Source organism: Carassius carassius, chromosome 21 (assembly GCF_963082965.1).
Source record: "Carassius carassius chromosome 21, fCarCar2.1, whole genome shotgun sequence".
In the NCBI taxonomy this organism is placed as follows: domain Eukaryota; kingdom Metazoa; phylum Chordata; class Actinopteri; order Cypriniformes; family Cyprinidae; genus Carassius; species Carassius carassius.
Window position 1 is genome coordinate 2,293,908 of NC_081775.1, and position 25,768 is coordinate 2,319,675.

The 25,768-nt window shown below is 40.0% G+C and overlaps 1 protein-coding gene and 1 long non-coding RNA gene across 9 annotated transcripts in view; both read left to right on the forward strand.

Moving 5' to 3' along the window:
• Window positions 1–24,662, forward strand: part of LOC132097348 (gastrula zinc finger protein XlCGF8.2DB-like) — a 30,844-nt gene extending 6,182 nt beyond the window's left edge. For 3 of the 8 annotated variants that reach the window (XM_059502996.1, XM_059502997.1, XM_059502998.1), the window contains 2 exons: window positions 11,073–11,198; window positions 11,364–12,613. In XM_059502996.1, coding sequence (XP_059358979.1) covers window positions 11,073–11,198; window positions 11,364–12,166 — 929 coding nt within the window. In that variant the 3' untranslated portion in view covers window positions 12,167–12,613. Of the gene's footprint in view, window positions 1–11,072; window positions 11,199–11,363; window positions 12,614–16,620; window positions 16,746–24,497 lie in introns of those variants that run through there. The other 5 variants (XM_059503000.1, XM_059503001.1, XM_059503003.1 and 2 more) reach the window with 3 other exon arrangements.
• Window positions 21,759–23,112, forward strand: LOC132097057 (uncharacterized). Its single transcript, XR_009422650.1, has 2 exons — window positions 21,759–22,597; window positions 22,669–23,112. It is a non-coding gene; the product is annotated as an uncharacterized LOC132097057 (long non-coding RNA).
• Window positions 24,663–25,768: the final 1,106 nt, after the last annotated feature.

The window sequence follows — 25,768 nt, forward strand, 5'->3', positions numbered from 1 at the left end:
TTTTGGCCGTAGCTCGTAAACCACTTGATGAAGACTCATGAATTGCTCATGAATTCTTCACAAATATGTTAAAAACCTACTTTTGCGAACTAGTCCTAGGTTTTTCCCCCGATCGGAACCAAACCAATGCAGTTATATTCTCTGGACTCTCTAGATCAATAATTATTAAAAAAAGTTGCATTTTGTCCTTTGGTAATCTATAAAAGGGGTGTGGTTAAATATACCCAAAAGTCTGTAAAACCTAAACGAAAACTCAAAGCTAAAAGAAACATTGTGAACCTGTGTCAGATTATTCTGAACAAGCATACAAAGTTTAATGGAGAGAACATTGGTTGTGCTATAACAATTGAAAGGCCTCAAAAATACAAATTTTCTGTAGAAAATGACATCAAACTTATACATATATTCACAGAAACACTAGACCTTCATATCATAGGATAGATCTCCTCATTCTGAACAACTTTACCTCTGGGACCAATGCTATAAATCAAAGTGTTAATTAAATATTTTAAATTATTTGAAAAACCTACTTTGTGAACAAGTCCTCAGTTTTTTACTCAAAATCAATCAAATCAGTGTAGTTCTGTAGACTCTCTAGGTCAGTAATAATCAAAATGTGTCCCTCAGAACTGTGTAGAATTATGCATTATTCTATTCTAATCAAGTATGCAAAATTTAAGAGACGTTGGCAAAGAAAAATAACACTTAATAGTTATGAAGGTTAAACAGTGTTGAATGAGACATTGCATGAAATTGCAGTTGTAACCACTAGATGGCAGCGGAAGACCACTAATGAGCTCATCCAATTAACTATAACAGTGCTGTTCATAGGTTTGATGGATTCATGCTTAGACATTATAAAATCCATTTCTGACATTTAAAATCACTTTAGGTCTAAGTTTACCATTTTGTTCATACAGACACAACAGTTTTTACAATTATGCCAGATTATGATCACAGTGAAATCTGTAAATGACAAACTCTTTAAAAAGTGAAGACTTGCAATAAGTATTGTTTCACCTTTCATTTATTTCAAATACCTATATCTGCAACAAAATGTCTGTGCATGTCTCTCTCTCTCTCTGTATGTGTAAGCATGCTTGAGTATTAATTTAATAGTTTAACCATTTCATTTTTGTGTGTATGTATCTGTGAGCCTATTATTCATTCTAAGTGTCTTTTAATGTCAGCCATTCATCTAGGTTTTTAAATTTATATATTTTTGATTAATCCATCTGATCAAACCGTGAAAGCCTCACACACACACACACACACACACAAACAACATTAATTCTAGCATTGACTTTTAAGCCATCCAAAATCAAACTAAAATGCAGTCAACCAAACATAAGTTACACTGTTTATTTTTAAAGGTCCGCGGTAAGATCAGCATGCAGCACCCAAACAAACTTTTTTGCACATGTTAAGGATTTTACACATAGATTAGAGCACGACTGAAGTATAATGCCATGTTGAGGCTAGATAATAAATAACAATTATGCAAACAAATGTTACAAATATGGCAAAAATGGAAAGATTTGGATTCTTATGGAATGATACAGGCTTGTGAGCCTAATACTGTTTCAGATTACTAGATCAGTGGCGTAGCAAGATGCACATATGCAAAATATTTTTTTTTTTTTTACAAATTTCACAGAACAAATGTCTCATGTAATCGATCAATCAGTGTTTCAAAAACATCAATAAAACAGCTTGTGGAATAGTCATGAAAGTCATAATATTTATCCTACCTCAGAAATACCAACAATATAACTTTGCCTACATTTTGTTATTGACAAAAATCAGTCAGCTAACAGAGTTGGAGCCTGCTTTAATTTTAAGAACTTTTTCATGTTAAATGTGAAGAATGACAGGTTGGATGCCACAGTTTGTTTTTTTTGAAGTAGGTGGAATTTTAACATTGATTTCATGTAATATAACATGATTTTATTATCATAATTTTGACTTTATTGTAAAAATATTATGACGTTAAAGGGTTAGTTCACCCAAAAATCAAAATTCTGTCATTAATTACTCACCATCATGTCATTTCAAACCTGTAAGACCTTCGTTTATCATCGGTACACAAATTAAGATATTTTTGATGGAAGCTGGAGCTGTCTGACCCTGCATAGACGGCAACACAACTGAAATGTTCCCAAGTCCAGAAACATAGCAAGGAGAACTGTGAATTAATGTAAAGATCACAGTCATCCAAATGATGAAAAAGTATTACCGTAAAATGTGTTTTGCGACACCACAAAATAAACATTAGAGCATAATATGAGACAATAGACTTTTTATTTCGTCCATCCAATAGGGGTGTAAGAAAATATCAATACACTTAAGGATTGCAATATTTTGTTTGGCAATACATAAAAGATTCATGGCAGTTGTTTTGTTCAAGTTAAATTAAAATTAAATTTATGCATTTAGCAGACGCTTTTATCCAAAGCGACTTACAGTGCATTCAGGCTATCAATTTTTATCATGTGTTCCCGGGAAATCGAACCCCCAACCTTGCGCTTGATAGCGTAATGCTCTACCAATTGAGCTACAGGAACACGGTTCAGAGTTCATATGCCGACCACTAGATAGTCTTCATCTCTTAAGCAGTGACAGGAAATACTAACATTAGGACAATCCACTATCACTAACATTAATAGATTGCTGCCAGTAAAGGAGGATGTAAGAATTGTTCCAGTTCCCGTTTTGGTGTACAAAGCTGAAGTGTTGCGTTTTTGTGGTAACGTCTGCCACAGGACCACGGTACCTCGGTTCTGCCGCTTGCCCCATCCGGTGTGAAGAGCCTTTGCGTGGGGTGCGGCAGCCGTTAGGGTCTTATCCAAAGCGACTTACAAATGAGGACAATGGAAGCAATCAATATCAAGAGTAATTATACAGTGCTATAACAAGTCTTAGTTAGCTTAAACACAGTACACATAGCAAGGACTTTTAGATAATATAATAAAAAGAAAACCGATTGAATAGAAAAAGAATAGAGCAAGCTAGTGTTGGTGTTTTTTGTTGATTGTATAATTAATGAAAAGAAAACAATACAAAAAGATTAGAAAGCTAGTTTTTTTAAAGAATATAATCAGAATAGTGAGAGCTAAAGTTAGAGAGTCAAATAAAGATGGAAGAGATGTGTTTTAAGCCGATTCTTGAAGGTAGCTAAGGACTATGATTGAGTTGGGGAGGTCATTCCACCAGGAGGGATCATTTAATTTAAAAGTCCGTAAAAGGGACTTTGTGCTTCTTTGGTATGAACAATCAAGTGACGTTCACTTGAGGAACACAAGCTGATAGAGGGCACATAAATCTGAAGTAATGAGTTTTGGTAAATGGGTGCAGAACCAGTGATGGTTTCTGGTTTCCGCATTCTGAATTAATTGTAAAGGTTTGATAGAACTGGCTGGAAGACCTGCCATGAGGGCATTGCAATAGTCCAGCCTGGACAGAACAAGAGCTTGAACAAGGAGTTGTGCAGCATGTTCCAAAAAAAGGGCCTTGATGTTGAATAAAGCAAATCTGCAGGATCGGACAGTTTTAGCAATGACGTCTGTGAAAGTCAGCTGATCAATAATCATAACTCCAAGGTTTCTGGCTGTTTTTGAAGGAGTTATGATTGATGAGTTGAGTGTCATCAGCATAGCAGTGCCATTGAAAGCCATGTTTCTGAATGACAGAACCTAATGATGCCATGTAGACAGAGAAGAAAAGTGTCAAATCAAGTCACCTTTATTTATATAGCACTTTAAACAAAATACATTGCGTCAAAGCAACTGAACAACATTCATTAGGAAAACAGTGTCAATAATGCAAAATGACAGTTAAAGGCAGATCATCATTGAATTCAGTGATGTCATCTCTGTTCAGTTTAAATAGTGTCTGTGCATTTATTTGCAATCAAGTCAACGATATCGCTGTAGATGAAGTGTCCCCAACTAAGCAAGCCAGAGGCGACAGCGGCAAGGAACCAAAACTCCATCGGTGACAGAATGGAGAAAAAAACCTTGGAGAAACCAGGCTCAGTTGGGGGGCCAGTTCTCCTCTGACCAGACGAAACCAGTAGTTCAATTCCAGGCTGCAGCAAAGTCAGATTGTGCAGAAGAATCATCTGTTTCCTGTGGTCTTGTCCTGGTGGTCCTCTGAGACAAGGTCTTTACAGGGGATCTATATCTGGGGCTCTAGTTGTCCTGGTCTCCACTGTCTTTCAGGGATGTAGAGGTCCTTTCTAGGTGCTGATCCACCATCTGGTCTGGATACGTACTGGATCCGGGGGACTGCAGTGACCCTCTGATCTGGACACAGACTGGATCTGGTGGCTACGGTGACCTCGGAACAAGAGAGAAACAGACAAATATTAGCGTAGATGCCATTCTTCTAATGATGTAGCAAGTACATAGGTTGTTATGGGAAGTGTTCCCGGTTCCGGTTTACCTAATTAATGCAGCCTAAAACCCTTTAACGGATTTGGATATTAAAAGCATATTAGTATGTTATGTGTAAGTCGATTAACGCGTATACGCGTTATGAGTTATTTTCTGCTGATAACCCCGAAAAGAACTTAAATTAACACTTTCAGTTTTAATCGTACAGATAAGAGCAATAAATCAATCGAATCTGTAAAGGGTCTACTTTTTTTGTATACAGACATAACAACAAAACTTTGTGCACTTATAAAATAAAGATAACAAACAATGTGTGCTGTCTGCAGTCTTTGTCTGCGCTGATCTTTATTTACAAACACGTCATTAAAATGAACTGTAACTCCGGGAATACTCAACGAAGAGACATGAGAGAGATATCTATAGAAAGCTTGACATGTCTACTTTTAAACTTAACAAGTGTTGAGTTAAAGTAATCCATATGAAAACAACGCAATGTCCGTTTTTCATGTCTCTCTTCATTATCGTCTAATGAGACCACGCCCCCGCACCGAACGCTCTATTCAGATCCTAATATTTCAAACTGAAGCGTGCGGCTTGAATACGCCCACACAGAAGAAAAAGCAGCGAGACTCTTCAAGTTTTTTTTATTTTACTGTTTGCTTCGCGATGAGAGGAATAAGACATAATTCACCCCAAAAAGATGTGATGTGGTTGAGGATTTGAAAAATGGATCAGAAAAAAAAGAATTGTACTAGTGTTCACATAACGTATAAACATTTTACTAGTTAGACTTTTTCCAAACTATAATTCCTGACTAAATGTATAATCAAGTGTAATATTATGAAGTTTTAATTACAATATACAATACTATACCATTCAAAAGCTTGATGTAAATAATATAAATGTAACAAATAAAGATAACTAACAAATGTAACAAACAATGCTGTTCTTTCAATTTATCCCCCCTAAAAAAACTGAAAAAATATTCTCAGCTCTTTTCAACATTAATAATTAATAGTAATAATAATGATAATAATATTAAAAAATAAATGTTTTTTTGTAGAAAATAAGATTGTTAAAAGGATTGTGTGACTGGAGTAATTATGCAAAAAAATTAGTTTGAAAGTCAGCTTTGATTGTTCCTAATAAACTGTTAAACTGCTCCCCCAAGTGGATATTAAATTATGTTGTGGGATAATTAAATATATTCTAAATAAACTACAAACATAAAATTATATACATTTATATTGTCTTCACATTCTTTCTTGTAACTCCTCCCTCTCAGTGACACAGCTGACTGAAAGGCTCATTATGCAGCTCATTATGCAGCTCATTATGCAGCTCATTATGCAGCTCATTATGCAGGCCTTTGTCTTCTCAGGTGTAAATCACAATGATACTAATGATAGTTGACGCCTACTCGCATATGACTTTTACCAACAAAAACTGTCTTAGAATATTTAAATCAATATATTGTTTTCTGTAAGTGAGTAAACAAGATGATTTTCACATAATTTAGAAAGAAAAATTCTAGGCTACAAGCTCCAGTTCTCAAAGGTCCTGGGAACCAATGTTCTTTGTGTGTTTGTTTTTTTTTGCCTTATTCAAGTTATTTAACATTTTTTAGTTTTTCACTAACCACGCATAACATTTCTTTTCTCAAAAATACAATCATGTTCATACATGCATTTCACATATTATTATAGCCCAGTTTTTGCTGATTACAGTGAGATTAGACTTTAGCCATTTAGATATTTCTAAGAAACTGAAAAAAGCACAAATGTCAGGGCATGACAAAACTTCTCCAGGCCCCCAAAATACCCTTAGACTCCAGAGGGTTAAAAGCATATTAGTGTTTTATGTGTAAGCCAGGTTAAAGAGATGGGTCTTTTATCTAGATTTAAACTGCAAGAGTATGTCTGCCTCCCAAACAATGTTAGGTAGGTTATTCCAGAGTTTAGGCCCCAAATAGGAAAAGGATCTGCCGCCCGCAGTTGATTTTGATATTCTGGGTATTATCAAATTGCCTGAGTTTTGAGAACGCAGCGAACGTAGAGGATTATAATGTATCAGGAGCTCATTCAAATGCTGAGGTGCTAAACAATTCAGGGCTTTATAAGTAATAAGCAAGATTTTAAAATCAGCGTTGACAGGACCGCACTAATATGGTCATACTTCCTGGTTCTAGTAAGAACTCTTGCTGCTGCATTTTGGACTAGCTGTAGTTTGTTTACTAAGCGTGCAGAACAACCACCCAATAAAGCATTACAATAATCTAACCTTGAGGTCATAAATGCATGGATTAACATTTCTGCATTTGACATTGAGAGCATAGGCCGAAATTTAGATATATTTTTGAGATGGAAAAATGCAGTTTTACAAATGCTAGAAATGTTTGTAAATATTTCTACATCTAAATATTTGACTTAATTTTTTTATATTGTATTTTTTATCTTATTGGAATCGATAAGAATCAGAATCGATAAGCAGAATCGGAATCGATAAAATTCAAACAATACCCAACCCTCGTAAGAAATGTTACGAACATAGATAAAATAACTGCTGATAGTTAATCCTATTTACAGTACAAACCTTGTCAGTGAACAAAGAGGGCAAAAAAATTTAACAGAAACAAAATAATCGTTCATTAATCGTAATCGAGGTAAAATGTTCAATTAATCGAGGTTTTGATTTTAGGCCATAATCGTCCAGCCTTAGTATAGGGTCTAACATACGTTGTTGGTTTAGATGATTTAACAAGTTTATACAATTCTTCCTCTCCTATAGTAGAGAATAAGTGGAACTGTTCCTCAGGGGGTCTATAGTGCACTGTCTGATGTGATACTGTAGCTGACGACTGAATGGTTACAATTTTATCTCTAATAGTATCGATTTTAAAAGTAAAGTAGTTCATAAAGTCATTACTGCTGTGATGTTGGGAAATGTCAACACTTGTTGAGGCTTTATTTTTCGTTAATTTAGCCACTGTATTGAATAAATACCTGGGGTTATGTTTGTTTTCTTCTAAAAGAGAAGAAAAGTAATCGGATCTAGCAGTTTTTAATGCTTTTCTGTAGGATAGGTTACTTTCCCGCCAAGCAATATGAAATACCTCTAGTTTTTTTTTCCTCCAGCTGCGCTCCATTTTTCGGGCTGCTCTCTTTAGGGTGCGAGTATGCTCATTATACCATGGTGTCAGACTGGTTTCCTTAACCTTCCTTAAGGGTAAAGGAGCAACTGTATTTAAAATGCTAGAAAAGAGAGAGTCCATAGTTTCTGTTACATCATCAAGTTGTTCTGAGGTTTTGGATATGCTAAGGAATTTGGATACATCAGGAAGATAACTTAAAAAGCAGTCTTTTGTGGTAGAAGTGATGGTTCTACCTAGGGCTGGGCGATATACAAAAAAAAATGATATCTCGATATTGTCAAATTTTTTTACGATATTTGATATATATCTCGATATGTTTGCATTTGCATTTAAATAATAAAAAATAAAACATGATTTCCTTTTGCCCATTAAAAAAAAAAAAAAAGACATTTAGATTAAACAGCTAATTTAAGCAGTTAAAAAATCTAGACCAAGAGATCACTTACTGCTTTTTATTAAATAAATACATGTAGGCCTATATGTAACTGAAGCAGTGCAAATTAAGTAACAGTTACAGAAAGTGCATTCTGTCAACTTTTTAGTGCATGCAATTCACAATTTAAACTATGCAACTGGGATAAGTATTTTATTTATTTTTTTAACAAGTTTTTAAGCTAAGAACACAAGTCTGTCAACTGTCTGTGGTTTTAAGAGAAGCTCTGTGGCATGAAACTATGTTCCTACTGACACTAAAAACCCTCTTAGATGGGGAGCTAGTTGCTGAAGCACATAGCTATTTCTTATATATAAATATATATAAATGAAAACCAAAGACGTTTGCATTTTCTCTGTCTATATTATGGAAACTGGTAAACATATCAGTGAAATTCCCCGTAATTCCAAATGGCCATAGCCTATGTTTCTCTATTCAAACATCAGCGGTCGAGTAAGTGCATTTATTTTGCGATCACAAACGCAAACAATACAGTTGAGATCTCACGACAGAACACAGACCGGCTGAACGACGCTTTCATTAGATCGCTCAATTCCAGCTAGTGTTTTCAGATTATTGTCGGCGGCTCTTCCGCAATGAGGAGTGAGCACGTGCGCATGGTTGCCAGATTGCTTAAAATAAGCAAACACCGGGCAGAAAATGTATCCTTGTAACAGTGGAGCTCTGATTCGGAGATTTAAACTCTTGTTATCTGGCAACCGCTATCATTACAGCTCTCGTAGTAGAGGGGCGTAGAGCAGTCAGCAGTTACAGGTTCCTTTTTTGGACATTCGGCGCGTTCTTTTGGGAAAGTATGCTTGAACTTGAAATATTCTATATTCCCGATATATTCAAATTGTACATCGTCGTCAAAATTATTCCGATATTATCGCTAATATTCGATATATCGCCCAGCCCTAGTTCTACCATACTTGTAACAAGAAGTAGAATTTACAATTTTGGCTATATGAAGTTTGCACAAAACTAAATAATGATCTGAGATATCATCACTTGGCTGAATAATTTCAACACTATCAACATCAATTCCATGTGCCAGTATTAAATCTAGAGTATGATTTCGACAGTGAGTAGGTCCTGAAACTTGTTGTCTAACCCCAATAGAGTTCAGAATGTCTATAAATGCTGATCCCAATGCATCTTTTTCATTATCAACATGGATATTAAAATCGCCAACTATTAAAACTTTATCTGCAGCCAGAACTAACTCGGCTGTAGAATCACCATACTCTTTAATAAAGTCTGTATGGTGCCCTGGTGGCCTGTATACAGTAGCCAGTACAAACATCACAGGGGATTTATCATTAAAATGTGTTTCTCTGGATGATGTTATATGAAGCACCATTACTTCAAACGAGTTATACTTGAAGCCTGCCCTCTGAGAAATCCTGGTCCAAAGCGGTCCAAGAACTGAGCCCTGAGGTTCCCCAGTAGTTAGATCTTGCGACTTGGACACCTCACCCTTACAAGATACTTTGAAAGACCTGTCTGATAGGTAAGACTCAAACCACTGGAGTGCGGTTCCTGACTTGCCCTTTGCCAGAAGTGTTGACAGGAGGATCTGGTGGTTAACTGTGTCAAAAGCTGCGGACAGATTTAGCAAGATAAGTATTAAAGATTTAGATTATGCTCTTGCCAGCCTCATGGCTTCAGCAACTGAGTGGAAGGCTGTCTCAGTTGAATGTCCACTTCTGAAGGCAGATTGGTTGCTCTCCAGGAGGTTGTTCTGTGTGAGAAAGGCAGAGACTTGGTTGAACACAGCTGGTTTAAGTGTTTTTGCAATGAAAGGAAGAAAGGAAACTGGTCTGTAGTTCTCTAAAAGAGATGGGTTGAGGTTGGGTTTCTTAAGTAGTGGAGTTATACGAGCCTGTCTAAATGTCGAGGGAATAACACCAGTGTGGAGGGATATGTTAATGATGTGAGTGAGTGCAGGTACAACTGCAGGATAAATGGCTTGAAGGAGAGTAGATGGAATAGGATCAAGCGGACAAGTATTAGGATGATTAGAAAGGATGAGTTTGGAGACTTCTGGCTCAGAGAGTAAAGAGAAGGATCTGAATGATTGTATGTTTGCTGGTGAGATGTGCTTGGTGGATAGTGGTGTGGAAAATTGTGGACTGATTTTTTTTATTTTCATTAATTAAAAATGTGGCTTGTTTTTATTAGTGTGTTGGCCTATTTATATGCTAAATGAGCCTATGCTATTTATAGAGTGCTGAGATATTACGATGTTACAGAGGACTGTTCAAACTTCCAAGTGGCCTATTACGTTAGTCATGTATAAATTATGTTAAAACATGTATAAATGGCTCATTCCTGACAAAACGCAAAAGAGCTGTGCATGCATACATTTGAATTATGTCGGCTTGTAAATGGGTTCGGGCTTTTAAAAAGCTGTCAATCAAAATGTACTTGTCAAACGCTTGCTCGCTTATTGTGGAAGCGCCGCTGCAGATGATCTGAAAAACAAACAAAGCTGGAGTTTAGCATCTAATGAAAGCATCTTTGTGTTCGGTCATGAGATCTCGACTCTGTGTGAATAGAGAAACATAGGCCATGGCAATGTGTAATTACTAATAGGAATTTAACTTTTATAATATTTTTCATTTGTTTTACCATTTTTCATAATATAGGCAGAGAGAGTCTATAAGTCTTTGGTATTAATATACATATCTATCTATCTATCTATCTATCTATCTATCTATATAGCTCCCTATTTGAGAGGGTTTTTAGTGGCAGTGGGAACATAGTTTCATGCCACAAAGCTTCTCTTAAACCAGTCAGTAGACAGACCTGTGTTCTTAGCTAAAAACTCACAAATAAATAAATACTTAATCCAGTTCAATTATTTCCCCAAATTTCTTTTTTATTATTTAAATACAAACATATTGATATACATATTGAATATCGTAAAAGATTGACAGTATTGATATATATATATATATATATATATATATATATATATATAGATAGATAGATAGATAGATAGATATATAGATATAGATATAGATATATATATAGATTTTTTTGCATATATTGCCCAGCCCTGATTTTCATCACTCTGTTTTCATTTTAGGTCTGATGAAAGTGAAAGAGGAAAGACCAGATCTGAATGAAGTGGACAAACTTTGGGATCAAAAAGATCATGATATCAATGAAGAAAAATCTGTGAATTGCAGCATCCAAATAACAGAAGTCAAAAGTCCTTTAATCTGCTCTCAATGTGGAAAGTCTTTCAAATATAAAGAACCGCTTATCAAACACATGAGGATCCATAGTGGGGAAAAGCCTTTCAGCTGCTCTCAGTGTGGAAAGAGTTTTACACAGAAAGGAAACCTTAAGGAACATTTGGTTAGTCATACTTCAGAAAAGCCTTTCATCTGCTCTCAGTGTGGAAAGGCTTTTAAATATAAACAAACCCTTAAGAAGCACATTTTAATTCATCGTGGGGGAAAACCTTTCAGCTGCTTTCAGTGTGGAAGAACTTTCCCATGTAAAACAAACCTTAAGGAGCACATGTTAATTCATACTGGGACAAAGCCTTTCAGCTGCTCTCAGTGTGGAAAGTGTTTTACACATAAAAGATGTCTTGAGGATCATCTGCCGGCTCACTCTTCAGTAAAGCCTTTCAGCTGCTCTCAGTGTGGAAGAACCTTCCCATGTAAACCAAACCTTAAGAAGCACATGTTAATTCATACTGGGATAAAGCCTTTCAGCTGCTCTCAGTGTGGAAAGGGTTTTACACAGAAAGGAAACCTTAAGGAACATTTGGTTAGTCATACTTCAGAAAAGCCTTTCAGCTGTTCTCAGTGTGTAAAGTCTTTCAAACATAAACAAAGCCTTAGGAATCACATGAGAATCCATAGTGTGGAAAAGCCTTTCAGCTGTCTTCAGTGTGGAAACACTTTCATGACCAATGAAAACCTTAAGGATCACATGCTAATTCATGCTGGAATAAAGCCTTATACCTGCTCTCTGTGTGGAAAGAGTTATACACAGAGAGGACACCTTAGAAATCATTTGTTAAGTCACAGTTCAGAAAAGCCTTTCAGCTGCTCTCAATGTGGAAAGTCTTTCAAACAAAAACAAAGCCTTATGAATCACATGAGAATCCATAGTGGGGAGAAAACCTTTCAGCTGTTTTTAGTGTGGAAACCCTTTAATGTGTAGTGAAAACCTTAAGAATCACATGTTAAGTCATGCTGGTTAAAAGCCTTTCAGCTACGCTGTGTGGAAAGTCTTTCACATATAAAGGATATCTTATGAAGCACATGAAAATCCAAAGTGGGGAAAAGCCTTTCAGCTGTAAACAGGGATTTAAACATCACATGAGAATTCACACTACAGCGATGCCTTTCCAGACAATTCATAAAAATTAAAAGCCTCACGTCGGTCTTGTTTGTGGAAGATTTCTGTAACTTAATTTTAATGTGTACATTGGTTCCACACGGTCAGAATGTGGAAAACTGGCTTAATTGTCCTCTTTTTCTCAAATAATTTTAGCTTGCCAAACTAAGATAATTAATTCAAATTAGACTACTTAATAGTTATGTTGATTCAAGATATTATTTGTCATTATTGTAAAACAAATGTATTATGTCCCATTAAAGTGATTTCATAATGGCAAGGGTACCAGATTTTTTGCTATAACTCCAACTTGATTTCTTAATGCCAGTATTAATAAAAGGTATCATGCAAGTTCATTATGTCTCTGGTACCAGAGTTGTGTAAACTGAACTTGCTTCAAGTAAGCTCCCTCCAAATGTACTGTAGACATTTTCAAATATGTGTGTGTAAATACAAAATCATGAGTTTAAAAATAAATATTGCCATTTGCAAGTGTTGGTAGTTAAGTTTTGTTGTGTTTTGTTGTTTTGTTTTGGTGTTGAATTGATTTCACAGAGGAATTAAAAAGAAAACACTTTAAATGCTTCATCATAGTGTATTCAAACACAATTACATGATGCAAACAACACGGTTGTTTTCAGAATATATTCACAAAACTGATGTAAATTCTACATTGAAGTGAATGAGTGAAGTGATGTGTTGCTAAGTACAGGTGTTTCTCAATTAATTAGAATGTCATGAAAAAGTTCTTTTATTTCAGTAATTCAACTCAAATTGTGAAACTTGTGTATTAAATAAATTCAATGCACAAAAACTAAAGTATCTTAAGTCTTTGGTTCTTTTCATTGTGATGATTTAGGCTCACAAAACCCACCAAATCACGATCTCAACAAATTAGAATTCTTCATAAGAACCCTTAGGAACAGTTCCACTCATTCTCTATTATAGGAGAAGAAGAATTGTATCTACTTGTTAAATCATCTTAACCAACAACATGTACGGTATTTTAAAGACCTCCTAAAAGAAGCTCCTAAAAGAGGTGCTTCCAGAAGCCAGATCAGAGGGTCACTGCAGTCACCCGGATCCAGTACGTATCCAGACCAGATGGTGGATCAGCACCTAGAAAGGACCTCTACAGCCCTGAAAGACAGCAGAGACCAGGACAACTAGAGGCCCAGATACAGATCCCCTGTAAAGACCTTGTCTCAGAGGAGCACCAGGACAAGACCACAGGAAACAGATGATTCTTCTGCACAATCTGACTTTGCTGCAGCCTGGAATTGAACTGCTGGTTTCGTCTGGTCAGAGGAGAACTGGCCCCCTAACTGAGCCTGGTTTCTCCCAAGGTTTTTACATGTCGATACTATCCAGAGATTGGATACCAACAACAGCAGAACATACCACATCCAATATATGGCCTAGCCTATGGGTCGGAAAAGTAACATGCTGTTTAAAGTCAAAACCATCCAAAATGTCCAAAAAGGTAGCAGTTTTGACAGTTTGGATTATCAATATGGAAATTGACATCACCAGTCAAGACCATAGACGGACAGAGTGGACTAAGAAGTGTCAGCAACTCCGTAAACTGAGAAAAAAATAATGTTATATGAAGCACCATTACTTCAAACAAGTTATACTTGAAGCCTGCTCACTGAGAAATCCTGGTCCAAAGCGGTCCAAGAACTGAGCCCTGAGGTTCCCCAGTAGTTAGATCTTGCGACTTGGACACCTCACCCTTACAAGATACTTTGAAAGACCTATCTGATAGGTAAGACTCAAACCACTGGAGTGCGGTTTCTGACTTGCCCTTTGCCAGAAGGGTTGACAGGAGGATCTGGTGGTTAACTGTGTCAAAAGCAGCGGACAGATCAAGCAAGATAAGTATTAAAGATTTAGATTATGCTCTTACCAGCCTTATGGCTTCAGCAACTGAGTGGAAGACTGTCTCAGTTGAATGTCCACTTCTGAAGTCAGATTGGTTGCTCTCCAGGAGGTTGTTCTGTGTGAGAAAGGCAGGGACTTGGTTGAACACAGCTGGTTTAAGTGTTTTTGAACTTGAAAGGAAGAAGGGAAACTGGTCTGTAATTCTTTAAAAGAGATGGGTTGAGGTTGGGTTTCTTAAGTAGTGGAGTTATACAAGCCTGTCTAAATGTCGGGGGGATTAACACCAGTGTGGAGGGATATGTTAATGATTTGAGTGAGTGCAGGTACAACTGCAGGAGAAATGGCTTGAAGGAGATTAGATGGAATAGGATCAAGCAGACAAGTATTAGGATGATTGGAAAGGATGAGTTTGGAGACTTCTGGCTCAGAGAGTAAAGAGAAGGATCTGAATGATTGTATGTTTGCTGGTGAGATGTGCTTGATGGATAGTGGTGTGGAAAATTGTGGACTGATTTTTTTTTCATTAATGAAAAATGTGGCAATGTCGTCAGCTATTAGTTGATGGGGAGGAGTAGGACAAAAGAGGAAGGAAAATTTTTTAAAAGCATGCGAGAGTTAGACAAATTGTTAATTTTGTTATGGTAGTATGTCCTTTTAGCAGAGAAGGAAGAGAGGAGTAACTGATACACATTAAGATCAGTAGTATTTTTGGATTTGTGCTACATCCTTTCAGCAGCTCTAAGTTTAGAACGATGTTCACATAGAACATCAGATAACAAAGGGACAGAAGGGGTGATACGGGCTGGCCTGGAAGACAAGGGGCATTTTCTAAACAAGATGTAAGAGTGGAGCAAAAAGTATCAGTAGCACTGTTACCATCAAAAGATTCTAACATTTTAGAGGAAGGAAGCGAAGATGAAGATAGCTTGGAGGGTTACATCGAAAGATGACATGTGGAGGGGTAAGTGATGTGTCAGGGACCATGTTGAGGTTAAGAGAGAGGAGGAAGTGATCCGAGGTGTGCAGTGGAGTAACCAGTACATGATCAGAGGAGCAGAGTCGTGTGTAAATAAGGTCCAGTTGGTTTGGCCTTATTTGAGAGTAGCAGTAGTTATCACTCAGTTGAGATCAAAAGAGGCAAGCAGAGTGTGGAAGTCTGCAGATAGAGGTTTATCTAGGTGGATGTTGAAGTCTCCAAGTATAACTAGGGGAGTACCATCCTCAAGAAAGGTTGAAAGCAGCACATCTATTTCATCCAAAAAGTTACCTTGTGGTCCTGGAGGTCCATATACATTTAACTAATCAAAAGACGTGATAGTCACAACAGCTACCACTACACAGTGTTTATTTATTATCAATTGTATGGTTTTATTTGACAATGCAGCTCTTGCAAGCATAGGTTAGTTTTTTTTTTTTTTTTACTAGCGAGCCCCTACTGGCCTGTCAGGATAATAGTGTTTTAGTCATTTTCATGGATCTGTGTGTACAGGGACAGTTTTGTTCTAATTGATTTTCATTGGGGCTGGGCAATATCTAAAATATTAGCAATAATATCGGAATAATTTTGACAACGATTTTTGATGAAATGTGAAAATATTGTGAATATAGAATATTTCAAATTCAAGCATAATTTCCCAAATTAACGTGCCAAACGTCTAAAAAAGCGAACATGTTATTGCGGACTGCTCTGCACTCTTCTACTACGCAAGCTTTTTATGAGTGCGGTGGGCTTATAACAAGAGTTCAAATCCCTGAATCAGAGCCTTCGCTGTTATATAGATACATTTTCTTCTGGGTGTTTTGCTTATTTTAAGCAATCTGGCCACCATGCGCATGCAATCGCTTGCTCGCTTATTGTGGAAGCGCCGCTGCAGATGATCTGAAAAACAAACAAAGCTGGAGTTTAGCATCTAATGAAAGCATCTTTGTGTTCGGTCATGAGATCTCGACTCTGTGTCAATAGAGAAACATAGACCATGGCAATGTGTAATTACTAATAGGAATTTAACTTTTATAATATTTTTCATTTGTTTTACCATTTTTCATAATATAGGCAGAGAGAATCTATAAGTCTTTGGTATTAATATACATATCTATCTATCTATATAGCTCCCTATTTGAGAGGGTTTTTAGTGGCAGTGGGAACATAGTTTCATGCCACAGAGCTTCTCTTAAACCAGTCAGTAGACAGACCTGTGTTCTTAGCTAAAAACTCACAAATAAATAAATACTTAATCCAGTTTAATTATTTCCCCACGTTTTTTTATTATTTAAATGCAAAAATATTGAGATACATATTGAATATTGTAAAAGATTGACAGTATCGATATATATATAGATTTTTTTGCATATATCGCCCAGCCCTAATTTTCATCACTCTGTTTTCATTTTAGGTCTGATGAAAGTGGAAGAGGAAAGACGAGATCTGAATGAAGTGGACAAACTTTGGGATCAAAAAGATCTTGATGTCAATGAAGAAAATCTGTGAATTGCAGCATCCAAATAACAGAAGTCCAAAAGTCCTTTAATCTGCTCTCAGTGTGGAAAGTCTTTTAAACATAAAGAACAGCTTATCAAATACATGAGGATCCATAGTGGGGAAAAGCCTTTCAGCTGCTCTCAGTGTGGAAAGAGTTTTACACAGAAAGGAAACCTTAAGGAACATTTGGTTAGTCATACTTCAGAAAAGCCTTTCATCTGCTCTCGGTGTGGAAAGGCTTTCAAATATAAACAAACCCTTAAGAAGCACATTTTAATTCATAGTGGGGGAAAACCTTTCAGCTGCTCTCAGTGTGGAAGAACTTTCCCATGTAAACCAAACCAAAAGAAGCACATGTTAATTAATACTGGGATAAAGCCTTTCAGCTGCTCTCAGTGTGGAAAGTGTTTTACATAGAAAGGAAACATTAAGGAACGTACTCGGTTACTAACGTAACCTCGGTTCTCTCTAGAAGAGGGAACGAGTACTTCGTCTTAGCTAAGACGCCACGGAAAAGTCTCTTTTCACGATACACTGAAGCAAAAAATGATCCTTAATTTTGAATTATTGTAAAGCGCATTTGCAGCAGCACACAGCCATAGGCGAGACGGCTCGCTCGCTCATTGGCTGCTCTGCGGCAACTGCACAAGCCTATCGAGCGCAGGCTGATGCAACATCAGACCAATGAGGGCGCTCGCGCCCTCCATGCCACTTCCCGCCGAAACGGGTTTGGCCTAGCCCTATAAAGGGAGCTCGAAAAGGCTGACTCACCTGATTTATTTCATCACCGAAGCGAACCTGAGTGAATCGTACGCACGGCAGAGAACGCAGTACTCATTCCCTCTTCTAGAGAGAACCGAGGTTACGTTAGTAACCGAGTACGTTCTCTTACGAGAGTTCTCTCGTACTGCATCTTAGCTAAAACGCTACGAGAACCCAATGTAAAGTGCCGTGCGTGCGGAGATCACACACCAATAAACCTGGAAGCAACGCCCAGGATTTACAGTGCACAATCACCAGAGGGACTCACGGAGAGTCCTAGAACAGGAGGGGGGGAACCCTCCGTCCTATATCTAGCAACGTCCGTAGACGCGGCAATATGACATCTCATAATCAAGGCAGGGCCTGACTAATGTGGTAATGTGGGTCTTACGCAATACTGCCCATATAACAGTCGGCAGCGCATATCGCTTGCGATCTTAGAGTTCCAATCAGGACCCTGATTCAACTATACCGACAACAGCTTTGCTTGCAGGGCGGGAACCTCTAGGTTATAGAACCTGATAAATGTAGACGGCGAGGCCCATCCTGCCGCCATACATATATCCTATAAGGAAATCCCACTAGACCACGCTCACGACGAGGCGACGCCTCTTGTGGAGTGTGCTCTGACGCCCAGTGGGCAATGAAAGGCCCCTGGAAGCGTAAGCTAACGCTATAGCGTCAACAATCCATCTTGATAAGCTCTGTTTCGAAACAGCCATTCCCTTGGAACGTCCACTGAACGAGACAAACAGCTGCTCAGTCTGTCTGAAAACAGCCGAGCGAGACACATAAGTTCTTAAAGCCCTAACGGGGCAAAGAAAACTCGAGTCTCCATCCTCTTCTGACACCGACAGGGCAGACAGGGAAATAACCTGAGCCCGAAATGGTGTGTTGAGGGATTTCGGCACATAACCGTGCCTAGGTTTGAGTATGACCCTTGAGTCATTAGGCCCAAACTCCAAGCACGTCTGGCTCACAGAGAGCGCGTGTAGGTCACCCACACGCTTCACTGAAGCGAGAGCCAACAAGAACACTGTCTTGAATGACAGATGTTTGAGGCTAATCGTTCGGACAGGCTCGAAAGGGGAACCTTTCATGGCCTCCAAAACCGTCGAGAGGTCCCATACAAATCGAGCCCCTAGCCTGAGAGAGGAGGTCCCTCCTCAACGGCACTGGCCACGGGGCAGTGTCTGCTAACTGCATCAAATCTGGAAACCATGGTTGGTTCTTCCAAAGTGGTGCTACAAGCAGTACTGAGCATCTCATTTCCCTCACCTGTTCTATCACCTGCGGAAGGAGGGAGACGGGGGGAAAGCATAGAGCGGGCAGCGCGGCCACCTTTTGTGACAGCGCGCTTTCGTTCTTGGAAAAGAACGCGGGGCAGTGAGCATTTTCGTGGGACGCAAAGAGGTCCACTTCCACCCTGCCAAATCTCTCCCGCAGCAGCTGGACTGTCTGTGGGTGTAGAGACCATTCGCCCAAAGGGAATGTCGCTCCTGGACAGTCTGTCTGGACCCAGATTCTGTAGCCCGGGCACATGAACTGCTCTCAGCGAGCACAAGTTGCGCTGAGCCCAAACCAGGAGGTGTTCCGCCAACCTGTACAGGTTTCGGGACCTGAGACCGCCCTGGCGATTTATGTAGGACACCACAGACATGTTGTCCGAACGGACTACGACGTGATGGTCCTTGATTCGGGGACAAAAGCGCGTCAGCGCGTTCTCCACTGCTTTTCCCGTTCTGACCACAGGCCAAAGAACGGTCTGCCCTCGAGCAGCGCTCCCCATCCCGAAGTGGAGGCGTCCGTCGACACCACTTTTACTTTCGAGGAAGTCCCCAGGCTTACACCTGATTGGTACCAGTCGTTCGCTGTCCAGGGTTTCAAGGCTGTGACACAGCTCTGATTGACCTTCAGACGCAACTGACCGGATATCTATGCTCTGCGCGGTACTCGCGCTTTCAGTCAGAACTGCAAGGGGTGGATGCGGAGCAGGCCCAACTGAAGAACTGGTGATGCTGAGGCCATGAGACCTAGCATCTTCTGAAATTCTCTGAGCGAGAAGGTCGCGCCGCAGCAGAGAGACGGTGCCACGGTGCTTAACCGAGTGAGGGAGGGCTGAGCGGGTCCCGTGGGACTCGTGCTGTCTGTGAGTAATTGTGGGCTGTAAGCGTGCACATTTACTGATTTCGACTCGCTGTCTGCCTGGGCAGAACGCACGTGCACGGGTTTCGTTTTTACAGAAACCGCACGCCGTGTGTGACATAGTGTTTGCGGGCACTGAGGAGTGGGCACGTTTACTATGTAGTGCGCGCGAATGACCTGAGTCGCTTTTATGGGCGCGAGCCCTGTGTGAAGGGCTGTGCTTAAATGTGGAGATGGGCACTGAGCAGTGGGCATCGTAACTACATTTATAGCACCATCGGCCGTGGCCGGGACACCAGAAATTACACTCTATTCGGGAAATATCTGGGTGGCCGTGATAACGGCTTTTGTGTGCAGGCAAGCGGGCAACTGTGCAGGCTTGCGCGTTGCAGAAAACGCTGAGACAGTCACAAGTCCTGGAACTGAAACAGCGGCGTGCTTGGGTGAGAGCTCGGCCACAGCGGAACTCGTACACCGGCGCTTTCCTAGAAGTGCTAGGATGACTTCAGGGCTTCCGGCCTCACCATAATCCTCTGCCGTGGTCCCCACGGCGTGGGGCGACGGCTGGTAGAGCGAGAACGGGGTCTCGAGCTGCATTGCTGACGCTGTTGCGATGAAGCAGCAGGAGGTGGGGGGTGTGGCTGAGAGCTTCGCGTGGCCGGTCTAGCACGACTCGCTGCAGAACCGGAGCGCTTCGGGAGGAAGTGCTTGAAAACTTGCGACGCTTTCTGGTCTTCGACGAATCTCTCAACAAACTCGTTGACAGACGATCCGAAGAGGCCAGCGGGAGTCAGCGGGGCGTCGAGGAACGTAGTGCGCTCAGACTCCGCCATGTCTGACAGCGTCAGCCATAGATGCCTCTCAGCCACCATAGCGGAAGCCATAACCCGTCCCATGGCCTGTGCAGCGGACTTAGTAGCGCGAAGAGAGAGATCCGAAGCACTCCTCAAATCCGCGAGACAGATAGCTTCAGGTCCCATCTCATCCAGCTTACGGAGGAGATCACCCTGGAAAATCTGCAGCGTGGCCATGGTGTGTAACGCAGACGCAGCCTGCCCAGCAGCAGAGAAGATCCGCGCGAGCAGAGATGACGTCATACGTCATGAACGAGTTCGCGCTGAGTATGGAGCGTACCAAGCTTTCACCACCTCTTCATGAAGCTCAGGAAGAAACGGGGCGGGCTTTGAGCTAGGAGAAGTACGCTCATCCGGAAGAAAGCTACCATCCAGCCGGGAACGAGAGGGGGGCGCTGGTGCAGACCACTCGAGGCTCGTCGCGGCCAGCGTGAGCACTCGCATCAGCTTCTTCTCGATATCAGCTCGTCTGCTGGGCTTCTGAGCAGAAGGCGCGAGATCCCCGGAGCTCGCCCAACCTTCACTGCCCGAAGCTAGCATAGAGCACGTGTCCTCTTCCCCCGACGCGGCCCTGAGATCCACTTTCTCGGAAGACACGGCAGCAGACAGCGGGCGCTGACCATCGGGAAGCGATACAGGGGAGGCCGGTGAAGCAGGGTGAACCGGCGAGCTCGGTTGAGCTGGAGACGGTTCCGGAATCCGCTGGGAGCGGCGCTTTTTACGGCGCAGCGGGGAATGCAGGCTCGGAGAAGAATGCCAAGCGAGTCCTCAGAGTCACCATTGGCAGTAGCTCGCAGTGAGGGCAGCCGCCGTCAGCGAGCACGAGCGCTGCATGATCCTCACCCAGGCAGGAGACACAGATGACGTGACGGTCTCCTTCGCTGAGCAGGGCTCTGCACGAGCCGCTCGAGGGCATCTTTAAAAAGACGCAGCTTTTCGAGCTCCCTTTATAGGGCTAGGCCACACCCGTTTCGGCGGGAAGTGGCATGGAGGGCGCGAGCGCCCTCATTGGTCTGATGTTGTTGCATCAGATTGCATCAGATTGCATCAGCCTGCGTGATGTTGCATCAGCCTGCGCTCGATAGGCTTGTGCAGTTGCCGCAGAGCAGCCAATGAGCGAGCGAGCCGTCTCGCCTATGGCTGTGTGCTGCGGGAAATGCGCTTTACAATAATTCAAAATTAAGGATAATTTTTTGCTTCAGTGTATCGTGAAAAGAGACTTTTCCGTAGCGTCTTAGCTAAGGCGCAGTACGAGAGAACTCTCGTAAGAGAACATTTGGTTAGTCATACTTCAGAAAAGCCTTTCAGCTGCTCTCAGTGTGGAAACACTTTCATGACCAATGAAAACCTTAAGGATCACATGCTAATTTATGCTGAAATAAAGCCTTATACCTGCTCTCTGTGTGGAAAGAGTTTTACACAGAGAGGACACCTTAGAAATCATTTGTTAAGTCACAGTTCAGAAAAGCCTTTCAGCTGCTCTCAATGTGGAAAGTCTTTCAAACAAAAACAAAGCCTTATGAATCACGTGAGAATCCATAGTGGGGAGAAAACCTTTCAGCTGTTTTTGGTGTGGAAACCCTTTCATGTGTAGCGAAAACCTTAAGAATCGCATGCGAATTCATGCTGGATTTAAGACTTTTACCTGCTCTCCTTGTGGAAGGAGTTTTACACAGAAAGGATACCTTGAGACTCAAGTTAAGTCATGCTGGTTAAAAGCCTTTCAGCTACTCTGTGTGGAAAGTCTTTCACATATAAAGGATATCTTATGAAACACATGAAAATCCAAAGTGGGGAGAAGCCTTTCAGCTGTAAACAGGGATTTAATCATCACATGAGAATTCACACTACAGCGATGCCTTACCAGACAATTCATAAAATTTAAAAGCCTCACGTCGGTCTTGTTTGTGGATGATTTCTGTAACTTAATTTTAATGTGTACATTGGTTCCACACGGACAGAATGTGGAAAACTGGCTTTAATTGTCCTCTTTTTCTCAAATAATTATAGCTTGTCAAACTAAAATTAATTAATTCAAATTAGACTACTTAATAGTCATGTTGATTCAAGATATTATTTGTCATTATTGTAAAACAAATGTATTATGTCCCATTAAAGTGATTTCATAATGTCAAGGGTACCAGATTTTTTGCTCCAACTTGATTTCTTAATGCCAGTATTAATAAAAGGTATCATGCAAGTTCATCATGTCTCTGGTACCAGAGTTGTGTAAACTGAACTTGCTTCAAGTAAGCTCCCTCCAAATGTACTGTAGACATTTTCAAATATGTGTGTGTAAATACAAAATCATGAGTTTAAAAATAAATATTGCCATTTGCAAGTGTTGGTAGTTAAGTTTTGTTGTATTTTGGTATTGAATTGATTACAAAGAGGAATTAAAACAAAAACACTTTAAATGCTTCATCATAGTGTATTCAAACACAACGTCATGATGCAAACAACACGGTTGTTTTCAGAATATATTCACAAAACTGATGTAAATTCTGCATTGAAGTGAATGAGTGAAGTGATGTGTTGCTAAGTACAGGTGTTTCTCAATTAATTTGAATGTCATGAAAAATTATTTTATTTCAGTAATTCAACTCAAATTGTGAAACTGGTGTATTAAATAAATTCAATGCACAAAAACTAAAGTAGCTTAAGTCTTTGGTTCTTTTCATTGTGATGATTTAGGCTCACAAAACCCACCAAATCACTATCTCAACAAATTAGAATTCTTCGTAAGATCCCTGAGGAACAGTTCCACTCATTCTCTATTATAGGAGAAGAAGAATTCTATCAACTTGTTAAATCATCTTAACCAACAACATGTATAAAGAACCTAAAAGGTGCTTCCAGAAGCCAGATCAGAGGGTCACTGCAGTCACCCGGATCCAATACGTATCCAGACCAGATGGTGGATCAGCACCTAGAAAGGACCTCTACATCCCTGAAAAAGACAGCGGAGACCAGGACAACTAGAGCCACAGATACAGATCCCCTGTAAAGACCTTGTCTCAGATGACCACCAGGACAAGACCACAGGAAACAGATGATTCTTCTGCACAATCTGACTGTGCTGCAGCCTGGAATTGAACTACTGGTTTCGTCTGGTCAGAGGAGAACTGGCCCCCCAACTGAGCCTGGTTTCTTCCTAGGTTTTTTTCTCCATTCTGTCACCGATGGAGTTTCGGTTCCTTGCCGCCATCGCATCTGGCTTGCTTAGTTGGGGTCACTTCATCAACAGCGATATCGTTGACTTGATTGCAAATAAATGCACAGACACTATTTTAACTGAACAGAGATGACATCACTGAATTCAATGATGAACTGCCTTTAACTGTCATTTTGCATTATTGACACTGTTTTCCTAATGAATGTTGTTCAGTTGCTTTGACACAATCTTTTTTATTTAAAGCGCTATATAAAGGTGACTTGACTAAATCTAAGTGAAAAGCACTTTATATTTTATTCAGCAGGTAATGCTCAACCTCGAAAAAGGTGAGTTAGCACCTTAAATTCAGTACTGCCAAAATTGTGAACTCTGAGAGGAATAAAACCATATAGTTTTGATGCCATTTGTTTTGATTCTGAGATAAACTTTGTTAGTTTTTTTAATATGTTTTTAAATTAACATTTGGAATTTAATTAAAATATAACAAAAATTGCATGAATATTCCTTTGTTTGCTTTTTTATCTTAATTTTCTAGTTTAATAAACATTGGAGAAACAAAACTGATATAGATTTAACTTGGAAATTACACTGATAATTTTTTCTTTCATCCAGTTAAAATATTTAGGGTAATGAGTCACATCTATATTTTTTAACTTGAGCCAATGAAAAATAAATAACTTGACCTATAAACAATATTTTCTATGTCTATGAAAACATGTTTTAAGTTTTATGAAATTGTTTTCATAGACAGAAAATATTGTTTATAGGTCAAGTTATTTATTTTTCATTGGCTCAAGATGGGAATCATTACCCTACATTTTTTTAATTGGATGTATTAAACTTTTTTTTTTTCAGTGTGCTGTCAGACTGAATCTGATCATGGATGGGAAAGGGATATTGAGGCTGTCCTTGTCTGAGTGAATGGAGAGGATGAGGAAGACCATGATGAACCTGATCCACACAATCTTGAACAAGGGCATGAGAACATGTGAGGGACAATCTGACTGCTGCTCCAAACATCTGTGTCTGCTCTACAGTCGTGGCCAAAAGTTTTGAGAATTACATATTTATTAGTTTTCAAAAAGTTTGCTGCTAAACTGCTTTTAGATCTTTGTTTCAGTTGTTTCTGTGATGTACTGAAATATAATTACAAGCACTTCATACGTTTCAAAGGCTTTTATCGACAATGACATGACATTTATGCAAAGAGTCAGTATTTGCAGTGTTGGCCCTTCTTTTTCAGGACCTCTGCAATTCGACTGGGCATGCTCTCAATCAACTTCTGGGCCAAATCCTGACTGATAGCAACCCATTCTTTCATAATCACTTCTTGGAGTTTGTCAGAATTAGTGGGTTTTTGTTTGTTCACCCGCCTCTTGAGGATTGACCACAAGTTCTCAATGGGATTAAGATCTGGGGAGTTTCCAGGCCATGGACCCAAAATTTCAACATTCTGGTCCCTGAGCCACTTAGTTATCACTTTTGCCTTATGGCACGGTGCTCCATCGTGCTGGAAAATGCATTGTTCTTCACCAAACTGTTGTTGGATTGTTAGAAGAAGTTGCTGTTGGAGGGTGTTTTGGTACCATTCTTTATTCATGGCTGTGTTTTTGGGCAGAATTGTGAGTGAGCCCACTCCGTTGGATGAGAAGCAACCCCACACATGAATGGTGTCAGGATGCTTTACTGTTGGCATGACACAGGACTGATGGTAGCGCTCACCTTTTCTTCTCCGGACAAGCCTTTTTCCAGATGCCCCAAACAATCGGAAAGGGGCTTCATCGGAGAATATGACTTTGCCCCAGTCCTCAGCAGTCCATTCACTATACTTTCTGCAGAAGATCAATCTGTCCCTGATGGTTTTTTTGGAGAGAAGTGGCTTCTTTGCTGCCCTTCTTGACACCAGGCCATCTTCCAAAAGTCTTGGCCTCACTGTGCGTGCAGATGCGCTCACACCTGCCTGCTGTAATTCCTGAGCAAGCTCTGCACTGGTGGCACTCCGATACCGCAGCTGAATCCTCTTTAGGAGACGATCCTGGCGTTTGCTGGACTTTCTTGGACGCCCTGAAGCCTTCTTTACAAGAATTGAACCTCTTTCCTTGAAGTTCTTGATGATCCTATAAATT